Genomic DNA, 21,599 nt, shown 5'->3' with positions numbered 1-21,599 from the left:
TTTTTTTGGTTTTTCTCCGGTACCGGGAACCGAACTCACGACCTTGCGCTTGCCAGGCAGGCGCTTTGCTGCTGAGCTAAATCCCCAGCCCCCCACATTCTGTACATTTTATCCTGTATACAGTGTTTATAGTTCTGGTAATTGAACCCAGGGTCCTCGCACTGAGCTATATCCCCAACCCTTTTCTTTTTTCATGTTAAGGCAGGGTGTATCTAAGTTTCCCAGCCTGGCCTAAACTTGCAAGCCTCCTGTTTCAGCCTCCAAGAATCTGTAATAATTTTAACTGCTGTGAAAAATTATGTGAATATTGTACTAAATTTTTAAATTTAAATTTCAGTGATATTTACAGTTAGGTTGTAGAGCCTATTAAATCATCAGCTCAAAACTATACATAATTGTCTGTATATTTGAAAATATGTTCTATATAAATATTCTACTTAAAAAGCATGAATATTTTTCTCTTTTGTATACAGCTCAGTTAAGGCTTTCACACTATATCAAGGTAGTGTTCATTGTAAATGTAAAAGATGACAATTCAGTAGGACTTTGAGGTTGTATTTCTTAGTATTTCCCTTTGCATTTATGCTTGTGCTTGATAAAACAACCTATACACTTTTCTTATGTATGTAGTTTCGTTTTCTGCTAAACTTGGGAAAGTTTTATTTCATACATTAAAGTACTAATCCATTTGGTATTAATTTTGTGTGCGGAAGATGATAATATATTTTCATATGGATACCAGTTATAATCAGAACTATATTAAGTGTGATAATATGGAAAATATTTAAAGTTTTAAAAATTGTTACAGTAAAAGATGTATTGCATTCATTCTTTTCACAGTACTCTCTACTATTTTCAGTACACTTATTCTTGCCATTTTCTAAAGCGGTTCTGGAAGTCCACTTTTGTAAATCTTCAGTCACAATGAGTGGCTGCCTCAATGCCCTGAATCAACACAAAATATTTACCTTTCATGGTCATTTTAACTATGCCAGCTCCAGTGATTGAAGTGGATGAGGACACACCGTATTTTTATACCCTTGCCTTTCCATTGGATAGCACTCAGCAGCAACATTCACTGTATTTTTAAGCACATATTGTAAAAATACTCACAAAAGAGGACTTGCAGAACACTTTTGAAAGTGACAGGAATGATGGGATAAATGTGTTCAAAGCATAGGAAGTATTTCAATGGAAATTAACAGGAATAATATTTTTAAATGTTAACATTTACCTTATATTTGGGTCACCTCTTGTATAGTTCAACCTTGTTCCATGAACTTGCAGTGCTTCCTCTACCATATATTATTTTCCACATATATTGGTCTGGTTTTCACGCTATTTTTCTGTTTTATTGTACTGATTTGTTTTTCTATCTCTACAACTATTTCATTTTAAGTGATCGCTTTATAATAAGTCATAATAGCTTTAAGGGAAATTTATGACAAAAAATTCATAAAGTAAGTTAAAAGATGGACCACAGATTGAGTGGTATTTCTAACACAAAAAATTAATGTCTAGAATATATAAAGGACTACCAATCAGAACAAAAATCCAAAAGAAAAAGTAAAAATTGATATGAATAGGCTTCAGAAGAGATACTCAATTTCACTAGTGTACCAATAGGAAATTCAATATGAAATGATAATCAACTATCATAGACAATCTATAATATAATGGAAAACACTAAAATCTAATACAATTTAACATTTCAGAAGAATATAGAGACACAGAAACACTTAATACATTTGGAGATGAAATCCTTTTTTCAGAATTTCCCAATACCTTATAAGGTTGAAAATCTGCATACCATGAGGCAAAATTTCAGACCTAGATATCTACTCTAAACAAACTCTTGAATATGTATATTAGGAAATATGTTTACATATGTTCATGCCAGCAATGCTTGTAACAACAAAATAAACAGAAGCGTAACTACTTTCAGTAGGGGAGTGGTTGGATAGCATTTGAAATAGGTCATTATATAGTGTGCAACCTGAATAAACTACAGCTATATGTATCAATATGGATAAATGTTTGAAATGTAATATTGAGGTTCAGAAGCAATTTGTAGAAAAATATGCATTTGCCTTACTTTCTCATTGCTGGGACACAATAGCCAATGCCTATAAGTTAAAGAAGGAGCAGTTTATTTTAGTTCACAGGTTCTACACGTTTCAGTTCATGGTTGTCTGGCTTCAAGTATGGCAGAGGGAAATGTGAGAGGAGAAAGAGATTACGGCAAAGTAGGAAGAAAGTAGTGCACGCTCAAGGGAGGTGGGATATATGTATCATGCCCACGGGGAAGCAGTGAGCCAACTCTTCCCACCAGGCTTCACTTCGCAACATTACACCCAGCTATAAGCCCATCAGTGGACTAATCCAGTGATGAGTATCACATACCCATCTTCCATTCATCTCTTGAAAGCCCATCTTATGATCACATGAAGCTTTGGGGAGACATTTAGATATAAGGCATAACAGTACTGAATGATTCAATGTTTGCAATTTTGTAAAGTCAACATTACATAAACTTTATGAGTACCCACATATATAGTGTATTCACTTTCCATTACTGACAAATCTCTGAGATAAACAACTTAACCAAAATTTTATTCTGGCTCACTGCTTTAGATGTCTCAGTCCATGGATAGCTACCTCCATTCTTTCTGGGCCTGTGGTGAGGCACAACATCATGGTACAGGAAGGCTGCTTGCCTCATGTCAGACAAGAGGGAGGGAGATAGGGAGGGAAATAGAAGATAGGAGGAGACAATGAACAAAATATACTCTGCAAAGGCATGCCCCTCACCTGCTTCTTCCAACTAGGCCTTATCGCTTAGAGTATCCACCATCTCCCAGTAGCACCATGAGCTGAAGACCAACCTTTCACCACATGAGCACTTGGAGGACATTTATGATCCAAACAATAATAGATAGTAAAAAAATAAAAACATAAAAATAAGTGATACCACAGCTTTACCTATGGAGATACAGGAAAAAGGTGTTATGATATACAATTGTATCTAAGATTTTACCTCTTTTGAAAAGGAGATCTGAAAAAGTAGAGCAAAATTCAAGTATCTATTGAGACTAGATGGTGGGCATGGGACTTCAGCCATACTCTCTCCTGTTTTTTATTTATGATGAATGTATTTCACAATTTAAAATTCCAGCCTTGTGTAATGGCTCACACCTGTAATCTTAGCACTTGGGAGGCTGAGGTGGGTGGATCAAAGCCAAGCCGGCCTACACAGTTGAGTCAAGGACAGCCCAAACTACACAGAAAGATCCTGTTTCCAAAAAAAATCCATAAAGAGAGAGTGGTTACCTCATTGTGTTCAGGAAATGTTAGATTCTCTTCTACCTACACCAAACACCTTGGACATTCCCACATATTTGGCAATACACTTGTCCTAATGTAGCTTGAATCTGGAACAGTTTATTTCCTTACAAAAAATAATTTGAAAGGTAGGCTGATCTTACAGATTTGTGAAATCATAAGAAGGCTGAGCATTTTGTCTTTCAGCTCTAATGAACTGCCTTTTGTCCTAAAAGTCACCCATGGACAAGATGAACTCCATCCTCTACGTCTTAACTTCAGAAGCAAGAAGGAAGGATAGAAAAAAGGCTTATCTCCTAGTCTTTTAAGCAAACTTCGCCAAAGTACATCTTACTGGACATAATCTAGTCACGTAACTACATCTTTGTGAAAGAGGCTGGAAAAGATAATGTTTTAGCTAGGTACATTGCCCAAGACTTGTAACTAAGGAAAACAAAAACATTTAATATGGGGTAGCAACTGGAAGTGTCTATAAAAAACAAGAACCTAAAAAAATACTGGTTTCTAAATTGCAGCATTATTTTAAGTGAGATTTAAAATATGTGAGATTTAAAGCATGTGAAGCTCTTTCATAAATGTAGTGTGGATAAAATATAATAAAACTCAATAGTACTGTCCTTCTGCAATGGCATGGAGAAACACTGAAATGACACCCAGAATTTGGAGACAGGTTTATTTTACAGAGATGGATACTGATTAGAATCATTCCCAAAATATCAGACCCTGATCTCTGGTGGTCTAGGGCTTATATGGGATAAGCAAGAAGGAAGTACAGAGGCAGAATGGCTTGTCAGTTGGGGATTGGTTCTTATAATATGCTTCATAGTGACCAGATATACATCACAGTGATTAGCCGTTTCTAAGAAACAAAAGTAACAGGAAATGTAACTGCAACTACTACCTGGGCAACAAACAAACTGAAGTACACCGGCTGAGGAGGCATTTTCTGTTACACCTGTCCCCTCTTTTAGTTTCCCTGGCAAATCTTTGCTGAGCATATTACATGTGATCTTCTGAGACAAGGCCCATCTAGAAGCAGTAGCATTAGGGTTGTCAGGGATCCCAGGATGGGCCCTAGCCAAGGTCACCAAGATTGTCTTATTACAGAGATTTTCCCTAAATTGCTTTTAGGAAGAAACATAATTCAATCCCGTCTGTTCTGTAATGTCACTCTGGCAAGGTAGTTGGGGAGTGACTCTGACCTAGGAGAATGTCCAATGTGCCTTGGATGCTCATCAAATCTTGGTCAAGTATTCAACTGATTGTTCTATTCTCTTGGGAAAACCATCCATAGAAATCACAACTAATAACGGGCAGGGAAGCAAGGACTGGGGTAAGCAGCCTGAAAAGACACAAAAATCAAGGGGAATGCATATAGAGCAATCCTGTAAATTATGTCCTCAAGCTTCAACCATGCGTGGACTAGTCTGCATCCAGAGTGACCAGAGCAGGGCTTTGAATATGTCGTCTCTTCTGAATGAACCAGATAAATTCTCCAGCAGATCTAAGGGTGGATTTTTAAAACTTGTAGGGGTCACTTGAATTATATGTATGTGTAGGAGTGTCTACAGGTATAGCTGATATTTTAGCTAAACTTTTGTGGAGCTAGTTACAAGCTGTTTCTGTAGGGTTATGTTTTATTTCTATGTAATCTATCTATATATCCTTAAATGAAGAGAATCCATTATGTTGCATGAGGTCAGGGCCAGTGATACAGATGCTGAAGCTTGAGCTGGCTGCAGGGGTATGGAAACCAGCACAGTTGCTTGAACTTGCAGAAGATATGGTGAGAGCAGGTCTGGTGGCTGGTGTTGATGTTTCAGTCAGTTGGATCCCTGGACAGGGCTTTGGGCCTGGACCAGATTGTTCTGAGCATAGGTTTGGCATCCTTGGTGGCAGATTTCCAAACAGCAGCAGGAAGCAGTAGCAGGAGAGCTTTGGCCAAAATAACTTTGTCCAAGGTGACCATAGCATATCTAGCCTGTCGGACTCCATTCTTAACAGAGCTACAGTACTTTCATCCATAAACAGGGTATACTCAGCATCTGTGAAGGGGTTCATTACTAAGTCTGGTCAGCTAAAGAACAGTGTCTCAGTCAGTTCCAGGCAGTCCAGAGTTATTCAGGAGGTCTGGTACAGCATGTGCCATGTCAATAGTTAGGTATCAGCCTAAGGTGAGCTTGTCAGATTTTTTGATCAGAATGACAGTGGCTATTAGAGCACAGAAGCAAAGAGAGGAGGCAGCCATTAGCAATGTGATCCCCCAAGTATTTGTACTAGTAGGCCACTGGGCACTCCCAGGGTCTGACAGTCTGCTTGTCCAAAGAGGGTAAACAAGTTTTGAACCTCTGGGAGGTTGAGTCCAGGTCAGTTGACTTTTGAGTCCAGAACTGTGGTCTTTTTGAAGAGAGGATGGCTGAGAGGAGCCAACCAAAGGCAGAAGAAAGCATTCTTTAGGTCCACCAGGCAGGTGTATCAGCAGGCTGTGTGTGGACAAAGACTGAGGCAGCATGTAGAGGGCAGCTGTGGTGGCACTGACAGCTCAAAGATCTTGAACTGGCTTCCACAAGCAGGAACAGCGTGTTTTAGCAATTTGACAGTCTATAAACATTGTGTGGTTTTGAAGTCTCATTTTTTTCTTTCTTGAGGGGCCATGACAGAACTGGAAAGGACAGAGAAACAGGCTGTCTCAAAGAAAAGATGCTGGTGGCTTGGACAAATCTTTCATCAAAACCTCCTGGAAAATAGTGGGAGAGTTCCCAAACCCTTTGGGCAATTGAGTAACAGTCCAAAAGGGTGTATTGGTTAGGAAACAGAATGTAAGGTAATGGCTACATTGTTGATGACACGAAGATCTTGCCAAAGGTGATTAACAGTCTATCAGGCTGAAGTGTGGCTGGATGCCTGCTTGTGCTTCTCATGACATTTGACAGTAGTGGGGGTCACAGTGAAGTGGCATGGTTGATGGCCAAGCTCATAGGTGAGTCTTTAGCCCATACCTCTGTTAGGAGAGTTTTCAGAACTTCAGGATTGTGGTTATCTTTCTCAGGCTGATGCAGGTGTCATCTTCCTCTTGGGGAATAGTCAAACTTGAAAGTCCAGGGTTAAACGAGAGGGAGGCTGATTGGCTTGATGCATAGGAGACAGTCCAATCGCTTCTAATTGCAGTATGGGGACTGGTTTACATAGGAATTCAAGTTTGGTGAGATGTCCTCCCATACTGCAAGTTGGTGAATGGCAGAGGGGCAAGAGGCAAGAGTCCCAGTTGCCCCAAAGATGCAAACTTTTTGACAGAGGGCACTTTTGAAGGAAGAGAGTTCGGTTTCATTGTCTCCCAGGAAAGTCAGAGGTTTACCCCCGACCTTTGCAATGACTGCAAGCTCTGAGGAACCCAGTATGATAGAGTTCAGTCTGTCCTATCCATCCAGGCTTGACAGGACAAGGAGAGATTCAGCTTGAGGTGGACCTGGGTAGTCAGGTTCCCTTGTGTCTTGCAGATGGAGGGAGCATTTACTTTTTGTATCCATAGCCCTTATAACTCATAGCCAGAAGGTTTGGCCATGTATCAGACTGGATTTTCTTATGGACATCAGGTGCTTTTATTAGACTTCCGGGTAACAGTGGTTGATGGGCTTTTTGCCTCCCTTTTGATGTCTTTGAGAAGTGCTCAACTGAGTTGTTTCTAGGCAGAGTGACCTTTGGAAAGGACATGACAACTCATTAGTCAGGGCTCACAATCCAATTTTTCCTCAGTCAAACTGTGGAAATCAGAAGGAATTAGTAACAGGCATCTTTGGTGGGCATTAGACGACATCATCGGACCAGGATAGGCATAGCCATGAAGCAGAAGGTTTGGGTGGAGGGTCTCTGACCAAATGCAGGCAATGGCTAGCTGGAACTAGTTCAGTTCTTCAAAGTAGACAAGTCAGGAGTGGGAAATGAAGCTATAGGTGTTGGCAGCAACTGAGGCAGCCGAGGAGGGTGCCAAGGTGGAGTTCTCAGGAAGAATGGGCCTCTTTTTCCCTTTTTTTCCTTTGAGATACAGCAAGTGGTTTGGTTTCATTTTTTTAACTCTGTAAAATCCCTTTTTTCCTACAGTCAGGGACTGTGGATTTTGACTAATTCCCATCTCTGACTTCCTATGTGTGTGTTGTGTACCCTTGAGTGATGGCACAGCAGACAAAAGGTGGGTGCCCCTCGGAGACAGAGACCATTCAGATACCCACCTGGCCTTGCCCCTCACAGGAACTTAGGCACAAATTAGCTAAGGAGGGTGCACGACCTCCATTGTGCCACATGTCAATCACCATGGAACTACAGGTGAAGTCCCAATCAGCCACTGCAATCAGTGCTTCCAAGTCTTGGTGCACAGATGAGCAGCCTACTGCTCATGTTTTCCGGTCCACTCACATTCATTCAGTAAGCATTCAAGGGTTAAAACATTCCAACCCCCTTCACTGGAGGGTGGTCCCGACTAATAAGAGGTGATCAATCTCTCCTGCTTGAACTGAGCAGGACTGACAGACTAACTGGGGTGCCCCTGGGGGTTCTTATGGCAATCACACAGGTAGGCAAGCAGACAGACAGACTGCATCCTCCTCCCTTTGGGATCCAATGTGACCTCCTCAAGGGGGAGACAGGTATTCTCCAGACCTGCAAGGGGACTTGAGAAATCTCCAAGGCATATCATCTTGTCTAGACCTCGAGAGGTCCTTGCTCCATCTGCCAGGGCCACGACCAGTGACCAAAGAGGTCAGCATGGTCAGTCTTCCTGGCTGATGGACCAGATGCAATGGCAAACAGAAACACTGAAACGACACTCAGGATTTGAAGGCAGATTTATTTTATGTTGATGGGCACTGATTGGGATCTTTCCAAAAATATCAGGCCCTGATCTCTGGTGGTCTAGAGCTTATATGGGATAAGCAAGAAAAAAGTACAGAAGCAGACTGGCTTTTTAATTGGGGATTGGTTCTTACAATATGCATCATAGTGACCAGCCATACATCATCACAGTGACCAGCCTTTTCTAAAGAACAAAAGTAACAGGAAATGCAACTGGAACTATTACCTGGGCAACTACCAATTGAAGAATGCTGCCTGGGGGGGGCGACATTTTCTATTACCCTTCCATTCAGAGAGGTATTAATTTTGAATTAATGTTACTGAATAAACAAAGTCATGTTATATCTTTTTTTCAGAGTCAAAGACATGTTCAAAATGTTATATTTTACTTTCAAGTGCATAGGGAACAAAGTGCACTATACAGTAAGAAAATGAAGAGGCATGTTAGGAATTCTCAGGTGAGTGGTTTACATTGATGTTGTAATTCTAAATTTTGAGTTATTGAATCTTTCCAACAAGATTGTGTTTACTTCAGGCACATGAGAGTGGACTACTGGACAGAAACAAACATTGTAATCTCTGCAACATGAATTTCAACTCTGCAATCGTTGCTCAGTCTCACTATGTGGGAAAGGTTCATGCTAAAAAACTGAAGCAATTAAGAGAGAAACGTAATCAGGTACCTCCATCAGCATTTCAGCCAGAGAGAGGTAAGGTGCCTTTCATCTCTTGATTTTCAGGGACTATCTCCAATTCTGCGATCGTTTTCTTATTGGGGAAACTTTCATTTCAGTTGAAATAATCTTATTATTAATCTTCTGCTCTGTTAATCACTGTGTCCTTATCTATGGAGATTATAATGGATAAATTAATTTTAAGAAATGTTATAATGTCTTCCTTTCATTAAATCCAAATAAAATCATGTGATTAGCTATATGGGTATCAATAATAATGAGCTAGAGATTAGTCATTTTATAATAAAATTATAAAATCCTAGGTCTTCCTTAGTTCTTCCCCCTTGGCATTTTTTTACTATAGGGCTTTGCAAAACATTATCTCAAATTTGTGTTCAGATCAGTGTCTTTGCCATGATATAGTTATAGGTACAGCCTTTCCTGACTTCAACTGTAGGCAAAATTTTAAAAAGTAACTCAATCTTTTACCATGGTAGCCCATTTATTTTTTCCTGTAAATGTAAAGAAAAAGTACCATTAGCATCATCAATTAGTAGTTACTGTGTCTTTCTATTATATTAAAACCAAAAGATACTAGGAACTACAAAGCATTACCTCTTTTCTTCCTCCAGTGTTGTTGGACTACCAATACATAATGAGAAATCTGACCCAAAATTGCCTGAGATGGCAGAGTACAGCCTGAAAAAGACAAATGTTTCAAAAAATTTCTGTGCAAAACAAACAGTAATTTTTAATCTTCTGTAATAAATAATTTACCACATTCATAATTGCTTTGATCCTGTAGTACTAAGGCATACCTGGAAAACTCTATAACATTAATTTCCCACTCATGTAGGCATCACACAGAAAACATAGTGCCACACAAAATAGTATGAAAACTTGCTGTTTTCTTAATAAATGAAACCAGAGTTCATTTTTAAATTTACTCTAGTCTAATTGTTGTATATTTGTTTTTCTACTTAAAAAAATCTAAACAAGGACAGAATTACTGTGTCCTACAAGAGAATGCATTTTGTAAAAGCTTTGTCAGCAGTCCTCTAAAATTTGCCCTTAAGGAGAACAATAACTATGATTGTGAAAACCTATGTATTTTTATAGTCTTAATTGCACATATTTTATTCTGATTCCAATGTAGACAAATTTGACAGAATAGATGCCTTATTGTTTTACTTAAAGAAACCAGCTTAGGAGTTGCTATCATCTGTCTGACCCTCCCTAATTTCACAGAATTACCCTTAGATGGCTTTCGTGCCTTTATTGATTCCTCAAATGAATATATAGATAGTTCCTGGTGCAGAATATTCCTTCCTTCCCATGTCTTTATTGAAGAAACTTGGTTACACACTAGTATTGACATTTCCTCTACCACAAAAAGAAATTCTTTATACTTGAATGCCATTGTCTAACATCCCTTTGCTGAAAAAGTCCAAAGAGTATGAGTTTTTTATAGAACCCCGAATTTCTTTAATACTTTAAAATGGGTGCAACTCTAATATCTGAACACATATTAATCACTTGTCTTAATAACTGTTTAAGCTGGTGTGCCTGTTTCTGCTCCTACAGAGTCAACTTCTCTGAAGCTTCTTGCTGTTAAGCCTGCTCCAGGTGAAACTATGCCTTCCTCTTCTGGCAGTGCTCTGCATTTGAATAATCAAAGCACATATTCCAAACTCTGTACTGCTTCCTTTAATAGTCCAGTAATGGCCCACCAACATTATGCTGGGCAGGGGCTGGGGATTTAGCTCAGCGGCAAAGCGCCTGCTTGGCAAGCGCAAGGTCGTGAGTTCGGTTCCCGGTACCGGAGAAAAACAAAAAAAAAAAAAAAAAAAAAAAAAAACATTATGCTGGGCAAAAACACAGAAGAAATGTAGCTAGGAAGAGGTTTTTACACAGGATAAGAGAGAAACATCTTCCACCAAAATCAAATGCATATGGTAAACAGGAAAATTATCACAAAACTCCTTAATTGTGTGTTTGTATTTTATAAAATATACTATCTTACTTACATGTTATTTTATTCTTACTGATTGAGGGGTGCTATTCCTGGATTAACATAATTTTAGATAAGTTAGGCCCTTTAAGTCCATCTAGTTTGATGCTTGTTTTCTATAAAATGACACCAAGAATGGTTCACATCACCCTTTTTAAAAATCAAATATAGTTACTCATATGATTGAATATGATCTCAGATATATAAGGAAATATTTTAAATAAGTATCATGTGGTGAAGTCATTAATTCACTAAATACAGTTTAAGTATCTTTTTGGTGGTAGCCTTTGTAGGAATACAAATTGGAATACAGCCTTTTTGCCTGAAGAAGCAAGTACTTAGAATGTTTGGGTTAATAACACTTCACTGGAAGAAGCTACAGACATACATTTTATGTACATATTTTGGTAACTGGAGGAGTGAAACATCACTGTATAATCTTCATTGGTTTTGATTATTTTGGTTTATACAAGTGGGAAGGAGAAAGGATGATCAAAGCCCTTGGAGCTAAGAAAGAGTGGCAAGAAATTAGGTACAATATTAAGACTGATCCCAACTGGAATGATCCACTTGCTCCTCTAACCATATTTTTTCCATTTTCCCCCATAGGCACCTTTTCGCTACTAGTGTATTTTATTCCCATTTCATGTTCTCTCTTCCATCCACTTCTTTTCCTCAACTTACCGCTATTTTTTCATTTCTCTGTTTACTAGACCTTCCTGCTTCATGTAATAATGTTCATTATTTCCAACTTCTTGAAGCTCTATTCTCCTGTGTTCCTGGCTCTTTACATAGCTTTTACATGGGCTCTTTTTTTGTTCATTACCTTGATACAGGTATTTTCATTATTCCATTCTTGACCTTAAGAACATATTTCAATTTGTTCTCGTTTTCCTCTCTCATCTGTATGCTTGACCTTTCTGTCAGACTTTTGACTCACATACCTGAATGGTACCTAGTGACTCACCTGGGTATCTCAAAGCCATTTCAAGTTCACTTATCCAAAGTAGAAGCTTGTAGTTAATTGTGAATACTCTGTCTTACTGTCTCATCTCTGAGACACAATACCTGACACTCACAATTTAAAAGAAGACAAATTTATTTTGGCTCAGAGTTTGTAGAGGTTTCAGTCCATAGTCGACTGGCTCCAAGTCTGGGCAGCATGGCAGAGGAGGGTTGCTCATAACATGGCAGAAAAGGAGAGGGATTAAGGGAGTAGGTAGAGAGATAAACTCTTCCATTCCACCCCCACCCTGCTAGTGATACACCTCCTCCGACCAGGCTTTACCTCCCAATATCACGTTTACCTCCCAAATATCTGTGGCCTGTCCTCTACCTTTCAAACTCCTACGTGTATCTTCCTACTTAATACCCTTACGTGGAATCTCCCAGTTACCTCAGACTCTGTGTGCTCAAACTTGTACTCATACTACTTCACTTTCCCACTCCGTGACACAAGACTTTCTCCCGAAGATCCAGTTCCAGTTAATGGGATCGTCACCCATTTGCTTAGCAAACCAGGATTCTGCAAATTATTTTAGACTCCTCTGGATTACTTCCTCTCCTCTCATTTCAGTCGGTCACTGAGTTTAGCCAGTTTCGATGGTAAACATTTCACCAGTTTCCCTGTTCTTCTCTATGCCTACTAAGACCTCTCTAGTCCATGCCCTTATTATCTTTTGCCTAGTCTGTTATATAGTCCCTTCATGTTGAGATCTTACTCCCAGATTTGTTCTTTTTAAAGTCATTTTCTATATTACATTGAAAGGAGACATCCTTCTAAAATGCACAATTGGCCAAGCATGTTACTTAGTACTCAAACTACTTTAAAGAGTTCTAACACACAAGAAAATGGTCTAGGCTTCCTAACATATTAAGTCTCTCATCTGATCCCTTTTTGCCTCTCCCTCCGTCCCCTTATATTTTCCTTTAAAACAATGTCAAATTTTAAAAAAAGCCTATAAACACACCTGTGCTTTTTCTGTGCTATTTACTAAGCTTTTCTTGACTCTTTTTATCAAATTAACTATTTCTCATCTTTCGAAGTTTAGATCAGCCATCATCTCTTGGAGTAACCTTCTTTAGCCCTCCTTACCTGTACTAAGTGTTCCTGCATCATAGTGCTCTCATACCTCTTAAGTATACCTCTCTTACTTTTACCAAATGAGACTGAAATCCTTTGTTCAGTACCTCTTTTTCATATTGTAGTTGTAGGGAACCCTGCTGCTTCATACATCTTGTATTTCCAGTCTCTATCTTGATGCACAGTGCCATAAAGGTACCCAGTGTTTGTTGAACAGATTGTTTGAATTCAACACATCATGTTCAGTTCTCTGTCTGTCATCTATTGTTTTCATTCCAACATGCTCATATCTGCTTTTCTTATAGTTTACATCCTCTCTATCCTCCATGATATGTCACAACCTCCATCACTGCTTTAGCTTTTTGTGTTCTTTCCGTTCTCTGATTTTTTTATAGACTTTACCATTCATTGATAATTATATTAATTACAGCTCTGTAGCTGAATTACTCTCCTTGAGGCAAGGGATTATATTTTCTTCTGCAGTATACTTCTCAGTGTTTTATATGACAATGAATATGTAGTTTTTTTCTTAATGTTTTCTAATTGTTCATTGAAAAGCATTGTCATGTAGGGATAAAGACAGACCTAAAAATGTGTTAGAACTCACATGTCCAGTTGTGCCTCACAATGATCAAGTGTAAAATGAAAATAATGCAGCATCACAAGATTGAATAAAGATGAAATGAAATAATATCTATCATATATCTATACATACATATTACCCATCACAGAATAGGTTCTCACCAACTGTTATTTTATTAAAAATATTTTGTCCTCCTATCACAATTTAAACACAGGTAAATTATTGGACAAATTTTTGGTTTTTTTTTTCATAAGTCCCAAATTAAATTACCTTCATGTAGCACTCAAATTGGTTTTATTTCCCCATTTAAGATACTAAACCTGCAATTTTACAACCTTGACAACACAATAGAACCATGTGTTGCAAATCACAGTTCTCAGGCCATTCCTCTAATCAATTAAATTTTCCTTGGTACCTACACATAGTGTTCTGTTTTCTCTTCTTTAACACCCAGAGTGATTCCATTATGAAGCCACATTGAAAAGTATAATGTTAGACTACAAAGACATGTGCTTCCCAATCAATGCCTTGAGAACAAAGATCTTAGTTTAAAGAGTTAGGAGATAGTACTGGGATTAGAACATCAGTGGACCCCACAAATGTTAGGTTATAGAAGACTGTGAAAGATATGAGATACAAAAAAGCCTGAGTGAACACTGAACTCAGAAAAAGGCAATCCTAGAAAGGCTGAACATGGCCAAAGAGCAGTCAATGAATAAAATTCCTATGGTCACAAAAAGTATTTTTACAGTTTTTATATATTACTTCATAAGATTCCTGTATTTTATAAAAAAGATCAACAATGTGTGAAAGGCCAAAGGCTGAAGTAATTGTAATCACACAGTAATTCCAGAACTGCCTCTGGATTGTTCACACATGACTGGCAGCTCTTCTAAAGCCCTGTGTTACCTCTATTATGATGTAACTTGGGGAGAAACAAAAGAGGAACTGAATAGAAAACTGTGTACATCATACATTATAATCATAAACACTAAACAAATGCATAAAGCCTTTGAAAAATGATTGAGTTTATAGTCATCATGAACACCATTGAGTCAATCTCAGGCAGGTACTCAATAATGGTTGCACAGTAAAATTTGAAAAATTTTGCAAAAGCAAGTAAGCCGTGTTCCATCCCTAGAAAGTCTGTTTAACTGATTTGATGTAGAACTGTAGCATGAACATTTTTGTACATAATTCTAATAGGTAACCAGCATCTAGAAACACCTAGTAGAAACCAGGTCTTTGCGTTATGCTATGTAACTTGGGTGCACTCAAAATATATGGTATAGGGCAAGATAATATGAGCCTTAGTTTCATACAAAATGGGTTGCTATGAAGATTCACAGTCCCAGATGTAGTCCTTACCTTTGCAGAAAGTCCAGAAACTTCAGCTGATCAGCCTCAAATCAGCAAATCGTTAACTGCAAATAAACTTGAAAGACACTGATAAAGAAACAAAGAACTGGAAAAATATTCCCTAAGTATATTTTCCATTGTCTCTGATGACAATTACTTGGAGTATTCATTAAAAATTAATTCCCTCAGCTATACTACTGCTCGGTATATACCTAAAAAATTTGAAGTCAGCATAGTATAAACATATGTGTATACTTACGTTTATTGCAATAAACTCAGCTATGGAAACTGCCTTGGTTTTCCAAATACTGATGAATAAAGAAAGAAAATTTGGCATATATACATAATAGAATATTATTCAGCTAATTATAGAAAAGAATAAGATAATGCAGTTTACATCAAAATGGATGAAATATCATTATGTCAAAGTGAAATGAATCGTACTCCGAAAAAAGTATTCTGTGCTTTCCCTCATACAGATATTAAAAGAAAAAAAGGAGAAGTGACATGAAAGTAGAAAGAAGACTACTAGGAGAAAGGCAATCAGGGAAAGATCAAGGAAGGGAAAGAATGAGAGTGGGGTTGTATAGAAGTGATCAGAGCATGCTATATGCATGTATAAATATGCCAAAATCAAACACATTATTCTGTATAATAAATGAAAAACTTAACTCACTGTCCCTACCCCAGAACTAGTGAATCAGGTTCTTCAGGGGAAGGTCCTGGGAATCCGTATTTTTAAAATGAAGATCCCCCAAAGTGATTCTTATCAGAGATAAGTAAACATTGTCATTTAAGTTGTAACACCATTCTAGTATTTATTTATGGTATGAGGAGATACATGTTCCCACTTCCTACTTTTTTCTTGATGTCATCCAGAGTATACTTTCCTTGGTATAAAAGTTTATTGGAAAAAGTTTAATCAGTAAGTGACTTGGTGTGCCTGAAATTGACACAGAAGGATAAGAGGTAGTTTTGAGGAATCATTCATTCAAATTTTGATGTATCCTGCTGAGCTCTTCTGGTCCCATAGCTACAATATATGTCACTATTGAGCAATCTCAAGTCCTTTAAAGTCATCACCTTTCCCCTTGACAGTAGCCTCTTGTTTCCATGAATAATCTTTACTGAGGTAAGGTCAGTACATTTAATAATGATTAATTTAGTTTCCTTTAAATGATTAGGCTGCTGCTCTATTTAAAAGATGACCTTGGTTGTCTTCCAAATCACTACAGCACCAATTTATTGCCTCCTCCTTAGAGTAGAATTGCTTTTATATGTGACTTATTAATTGGCTTCTTCTGACCAAAGAGAAAGTGGAAAGATAATGAGGTTAAGAAAATAAAAAATAATGTATCCCCTGCTTCTAACACTGCATAAGAAGGAGAATAGTGAGGTAGATGTTATATACTTCTTGATTCTTTTGAAATGGTAACTAGCAGTTTTGTTTTAGAATTTTGCTTTCAGCTTTTATCTTGTTAGTGGGGCTCACTGGACCTTTCTCCTTTTTCAAATCTTTGGAAATTACTTTTGGTAGTTAGTGCACTACACTGTTTTCAGGTAAGAGAGCAAAAATTTTGCTTTTGGTTTTTTTTTTTTTTTCTTTAATTTGGAGGGATATTTCAGACTTTGGTTGAGTGGAGAATTAATTAAACGCAAACAAAAAGTTTGAGGGACTGAGTCAAGGATTAGTTAGACATTGCTAAATTTGAGGTGCCGCTGCACTCCATTTAGCAACAATTATAACAAGTGCATAGCTGATTCTTAGGGAATATACCATGACTAGGGAAGGAGTGCAGTGTAAAGAATTCCAGGCAGTCTAAGAGGCTAACACTGTTAAATACCTCTCTTACTTTGATTACTTTCATTCGACCTCAGTGGACCCAATCTTTATTGGAAAATTTGAAGAACATCATGTTCAAAAGTTCTATTCCAAGTCAGATATGTGAATTTCAGTATGTCCATGCTAAATATCTTAACTTAAACTCTGTTTTTGCAGCAGTTAATAGGAGAACCTATTTTTGCCAGATTTGTAAACTCACCTTTACATCTTTAGATATGTTCCGGAAGCACACACAGAGAAGTGGGCATCAGATTAAGTAAGTGTTTCCTTTTTAATTTGCCAAATGTTCCCACAATACCAAATATCAGAGCTTCTAGTCGAGTACCATTTTATATATTTTACAAACTTTGTTAGATATTCAGTTCCTATGGGTTAAACCTGGATATGATTGGTGGTTTTTGTAACATATTGTACATCAGTATCACCAAGGGAGTTCTCTAGTCTTGATAATATACTGCAGAGCTAGCTAGTTGGTACCCATCTTGATCAGACAGCATAGTCCTTCTTTGGTGACATGCTGAAGGGTCATTCTCAAGCTAACATAAAAATTTAAAGCATCTCTAGAAGATTGGCTTATAGTGTTTCAGTCATCCAGTCATCATTCTGCCAGTGAGGTATAGTGGTTGAAAACAAAGCTCTAAGATGAGTGTAAACACTCTCTACTCCAAACATGTACGATTAAAAGGAATATTAAAAAATCAAAGGTCTAGTCATTAGACATAAATCAAAATACCAGTTCCATATTTTGACCAATTGTTATTTTAGACATCTGTGAAATAATACCGTCATAAGGAAATATAAACATATGTACAAAGTGCCTGGCCTGGCCCATTACAGGAGCTCAATAAATGTTTAGTCAGTTCTATTTTAAGGAAAGGAGAATTGAGTAGACACTTGAAGAGTGGCTAAGTCACATCTTAGGGCAAAGTCATCTAGCTGTTGTATATGTGGTTTATCACTTTTAAAAGCAGAGTATCTCTGGGGCTGGGGATTTAGCTCAGCGGTATAGCATCCGCCTGGCAAGCACAAGGTCATGAGTTCGATTCTCAGTACCAGAAAAAAACAACAACAACACCAAAAAAAATTAGAGTATTTCTGTTACTTTATTATGGGAGAAAGTACATTAACTCTGAATACATAAGAGGTAAATAGTCTGACTCACCAAATTAACCTACTGTTAGCTTTAAAAAGAAAGGAACTCAGGCTCCATAATAAATAACTCTCACATCTGTAAATCTATATAAGAAATTCACTAACCAAAACTTTGAAAACATCATGACATTTAGATCAGACCATCTATTAGGGCATTAAATATTAATGCTCCTAATTCACATGTTCTCTACGTTCATTACCACTTTTAGTATAATAGCAGTATCAAGTAACGTCTACATCTTTATGCCTGTCTTCCCTTTTATCCCAGGCCTGTAAAAATTTTCTTTGCATAAAAATTGCATGGTGCCTGGAAGAAACCTGACAAACTCTGCAATCACTTTTTATGCTTTTTAGCATAAAATGTCCTTGTTTTTTTATCAGATTATTTTGTACATGTTTGCACTACATAATGATTATATTCATCATAGAGAATCGGTATTTTTGGTTGAGATTTTTTATTAATGTATGTATGTGATACATAATAAATATATTTACTGTGGGCAATTGGTATATATGCATGTCACATCTTCATACATTTTACGCCCCCTTCCCCGTGTCTCTGTCTCATCTCACCCCTCCTTAGATCCCCTTTCCATCTCCTCAAAGCCTATCTCCCTGTTGTCTTCTATGTGGATCTTTCAAGTATTTATAGTTTGAGTTTCTTATCTGAGAGAACCCAAGCAATGATTAACCTTTTGTGTCTGATTTATTTTACTTAGCAACATGGTCTTAAAATTCCATCCACTTTTCTACAAATGACACAAATTTATTCTTTCTTATGGCTGAGTACTATTCCATGTGTATATATGCCATATTTTCTTTATTCACTAGTCTGTTGATGGGCACATTCAAATTTAACTATTAGGAGTTTTGCTGCTGTTAGCATGGGTATGCAGGTATCACTGGAATATGATGTCTTTATCTCTTTTGGGAACATACCTAGAAGAGGTAGAGCTGGGTCAAATGTAATCCCTATTTTTAAGTACTTGAGAAATCTCCATACTGATTTCTGTATTGTTGATTATAGTGTACATACCCATGATCAATGTAGAAGCATTCTTTTTTCCCCACAATCTTGCCAGAATTTGTTGTTCTTGAATTCTTAATGATAATCATTCTTAGCGGAGCAGGATAGAATCTCAGAGTTGTACTGATTTGTGTTTCTCTAGTGGCCAGAGATATTTTTCATCTACTTATTGGCCATATGCACTTCTCCTGAGAAGTGTCTATTAATTTAAATTGCCTATTTTTATCTTTTATTTTGAGAGGTCTAATTTTTTGAGTTCTTCATATATTCAGACATGATGGATGGAACAGAATTGAGAATGTAGAAAAAAGTCATTTGTATGTATTACATAATGAGGTAGGTTTTAAAATTTTATTTTGGCTTTTGTTGATTTTTTAGAGTAATATTTTGGGAGCAAAGAAAATATTCTATAAAACATTCTAATAATAACTTTTTACTGTCTTCTTTGCAGAGACTCTCTTGCCATCAATCTAGTGAAGAATACAAAGAGACAAGATGGTTACCAAAATGAACGTGCAAATTACATCAAATTTCAGAAATACAGGAAATTACAGTCCAAGACTCATTTCCGAAGAATGGAAGAAAACCCTTTGGAAGCTCTTAGGTCCAGGAGAATGGTTGATTCCAGAGTTAGTAATAAAATACTTGAACACAGATTCCCATTTGATACTTGCCAGCTAAACCCAGGACTGTACAATAAGTCACAAGCAGTAGGAAACCAGTTACCTTATTACTCACCAGCTCATTCAGAGAAGACACATGACTCTTTCCAAGATGAACTTGAAGACTATATCAAAGTGCAGAGAGCTAGAGGGCTACATCCACAGACTTGTTTTAGAAAGATGAAAGAAAATACAGTGGACTTTGGCCACAGAGAAATGTTTGATTTTGGACCCAGACGAAAAACGTGTCAGCAAAGTTCTTCATTTGAGACTTTCCATACCTCCCAACAGCCATACAGTAGCTCCCTGGAGGAGGGTCTCTTACCTCATTGGTTACCAGCTCATTCACAGAGGACATATAAGTCTTTTGAAGATGAGCTTCATGATTACATCCAACTGCAGAAAGCGAGAGGATTACAGCCAAAGTCCTGTTTCAGAAAGACAGTCAGTAGCTCTGGGGAAACTCCCAGGTACACAGAAAGGTCTGACAGTGGACCCAGATATAAAATGTTTGAGCAAAGACTCCCAGCTGAAAGCTACCAGAGCTACACAAGCCCATACCGTAGTTCCCAAGCAGTGGAAAACCAGTTTCTTCATTGTTTACCAGTTCATGGCAGCAAACAGACCCTTGTGAGCTATCAATTCACTAGAGGCTATTTTCCAGAAAAACCAGTACCTCTGAGCTTTAGTCATCAGGAAAATAAGTCTGTCCCGTACAGTTCAGAATGCAAAGTTTACAAGCACTTCTCTTCAAAAATCCATACTAGTGACCCTCAAGAAAGTTATAAATGGCAACATCAGAAGAGACAACGGCATGTGGAGAAAGGCAAAGAAAGACCAGAGAAGGAGCAGTCCAAGCATAAAAGGAAAAAGAGTAATGAAGATACGGATTTAGACAAAGACAAGAACATCCACGAAAGTAAAAAGAAGGAAGAAAAAATCAAGGTCAGTTCGGGAAAGCTTAAGCATCGAAAAAAGAAAAAAAGCCATGATGTAACTTCTGAAAAACAACCTAAGCACAAGAAAGAGAAGAAGAAACGTGTTGAGGAAAGGACTGTAGAGGAAATTCTTTGGGATGAGTCAATTCTTGGATTCTGAACTTTCAGTTTATCCAAGGATTATAAAAAGGAAACAGGATAAAGTTAGATAAAGACAGGAGCATCCAACAAAAAAGGAGTGATAGATAGTGTTCGACTGGGAAAACTTGGTTGTGTGTGTGTGTGTGTGTGTGTGTGTGTGTAAAACTTTAACTGAAAGATGAAACAAAAAGCCTAAATCTAGTCTTTGAAAATTAATATAAGGAAAAAATACTGAAGTAAAAACAAAAGGGCCACTATTTGGGATGAGTTGTCTATTATTTTGAATTTTTAGCAAATATAAATTGAGGAACTCCATTAAGAAAGGGAATTTTTACAAAAACAAGTGCATTATTTGACAAGGAGAATGCACACATTATAGTCCAGGGAAATAGCTTAGTCCCCTCCTTCCCTTTCTCCATCCCTCCCTCCAATCTTCCCCCCATGCCTCCTTTCCTTTTTTGGCAAAATATAAAATTTTATTGAGAGAAGAAACAAAAAAATCCTAAACTTAGCCTCTGAGATACAAGAATATAATATACAAAGAACTTAAGAGAAAATAAATCTTTTGGTCTGTTTTTGAGACAGGGTCTAGCTATGCAGTTCAGGCTGGCCTTGAGTTCACTCTACCCCAGGCTGGTCTTGAACTTGCAAGGATCCTCCAGCCTCAGCCTCCCGAGTACTGGGATTACAGGCATGCACCACCACGCCTGCCTGAGAAAATAAAATTATTAAAGAACAGACAAGAGCCAGTGCTTTGGCATGAGTCTACTCTTGGTTTCTAAACTTTTCAATTCTATGCACTTACAGTTGAAGAAAGAAGAAAGTTTGGCTTTATTAAATTCATGTTGTTTGTATTTTTCTATGCAGGCAATTAATATCTAGTAAAAAGCCAAGTGAAGTAAAAGTATTCAGTATTCCTTTTCCTCACATAACTTTTTG

General features: G+C 37.5%; 1 protein-coding gene across 2 annotated transcripts in view; it reads left to right on the top strand.

Annotated features, from left to right (window-relative positions):
• Positions 1 to 20,862, top strand: part of Zmat1 (zinc finger, matrin-type 1) — a 42,869-nt gene extending 22,007 nt beyond the window's left edge. Inside the window, exons 3-6 of one of the 2 annotated variants that reach the window (XM_013505845.1) lie at positions 8,544 to 8,645; positions 8,723 to 8,897; positions 16,900 to 16,996; positions 19,371 to 20,862. In XM_013505845.1, the coding sequence (XP_013361299.1) occupies positions 8,544 to 8,645; positions 8,723 to 8,897; positions 16,900 to 16,996; positions 19,371 to 20,679 (1,683 nt within the window). In that variant the 3' untranslated portion in view covers positions 20,680 to 20,862. Of the gene's footprint in view, positions 1 to 8,543; positions 8,646 to 8,722; positions 8,898 to 16,896; positions 16,997 to 19,370 lie in introns of both variants that reach the window. The other variant, XM_005406977.1, reaches the window with a different exon arrangement.
• The last annotated feature ends 737 nt before the right edge of the window (positions 20,863 to 21,599 follow it).

This window comes from Chinchilla lanigera, unplaced genomic scaffold (genome assembly GCF_000276665.1).
Source record: "Chinchilla lanigera isolate Chin_1 unplaced genomic scaffold, ChiLan1.0 scaffold00102, whole genome shotgun sequence".
Classification (NCBI taxonomy): Eukaryota; Metazoa; Chordata; class Mammalia; order Rodentia; family Chinchillidae; genus Chinchilla; species Chinchilla lanigera.
Note: the sequence above shows the minus strand (reverse complement) of the source record. Positions and strands in the feature narration are given on the sequence as shown.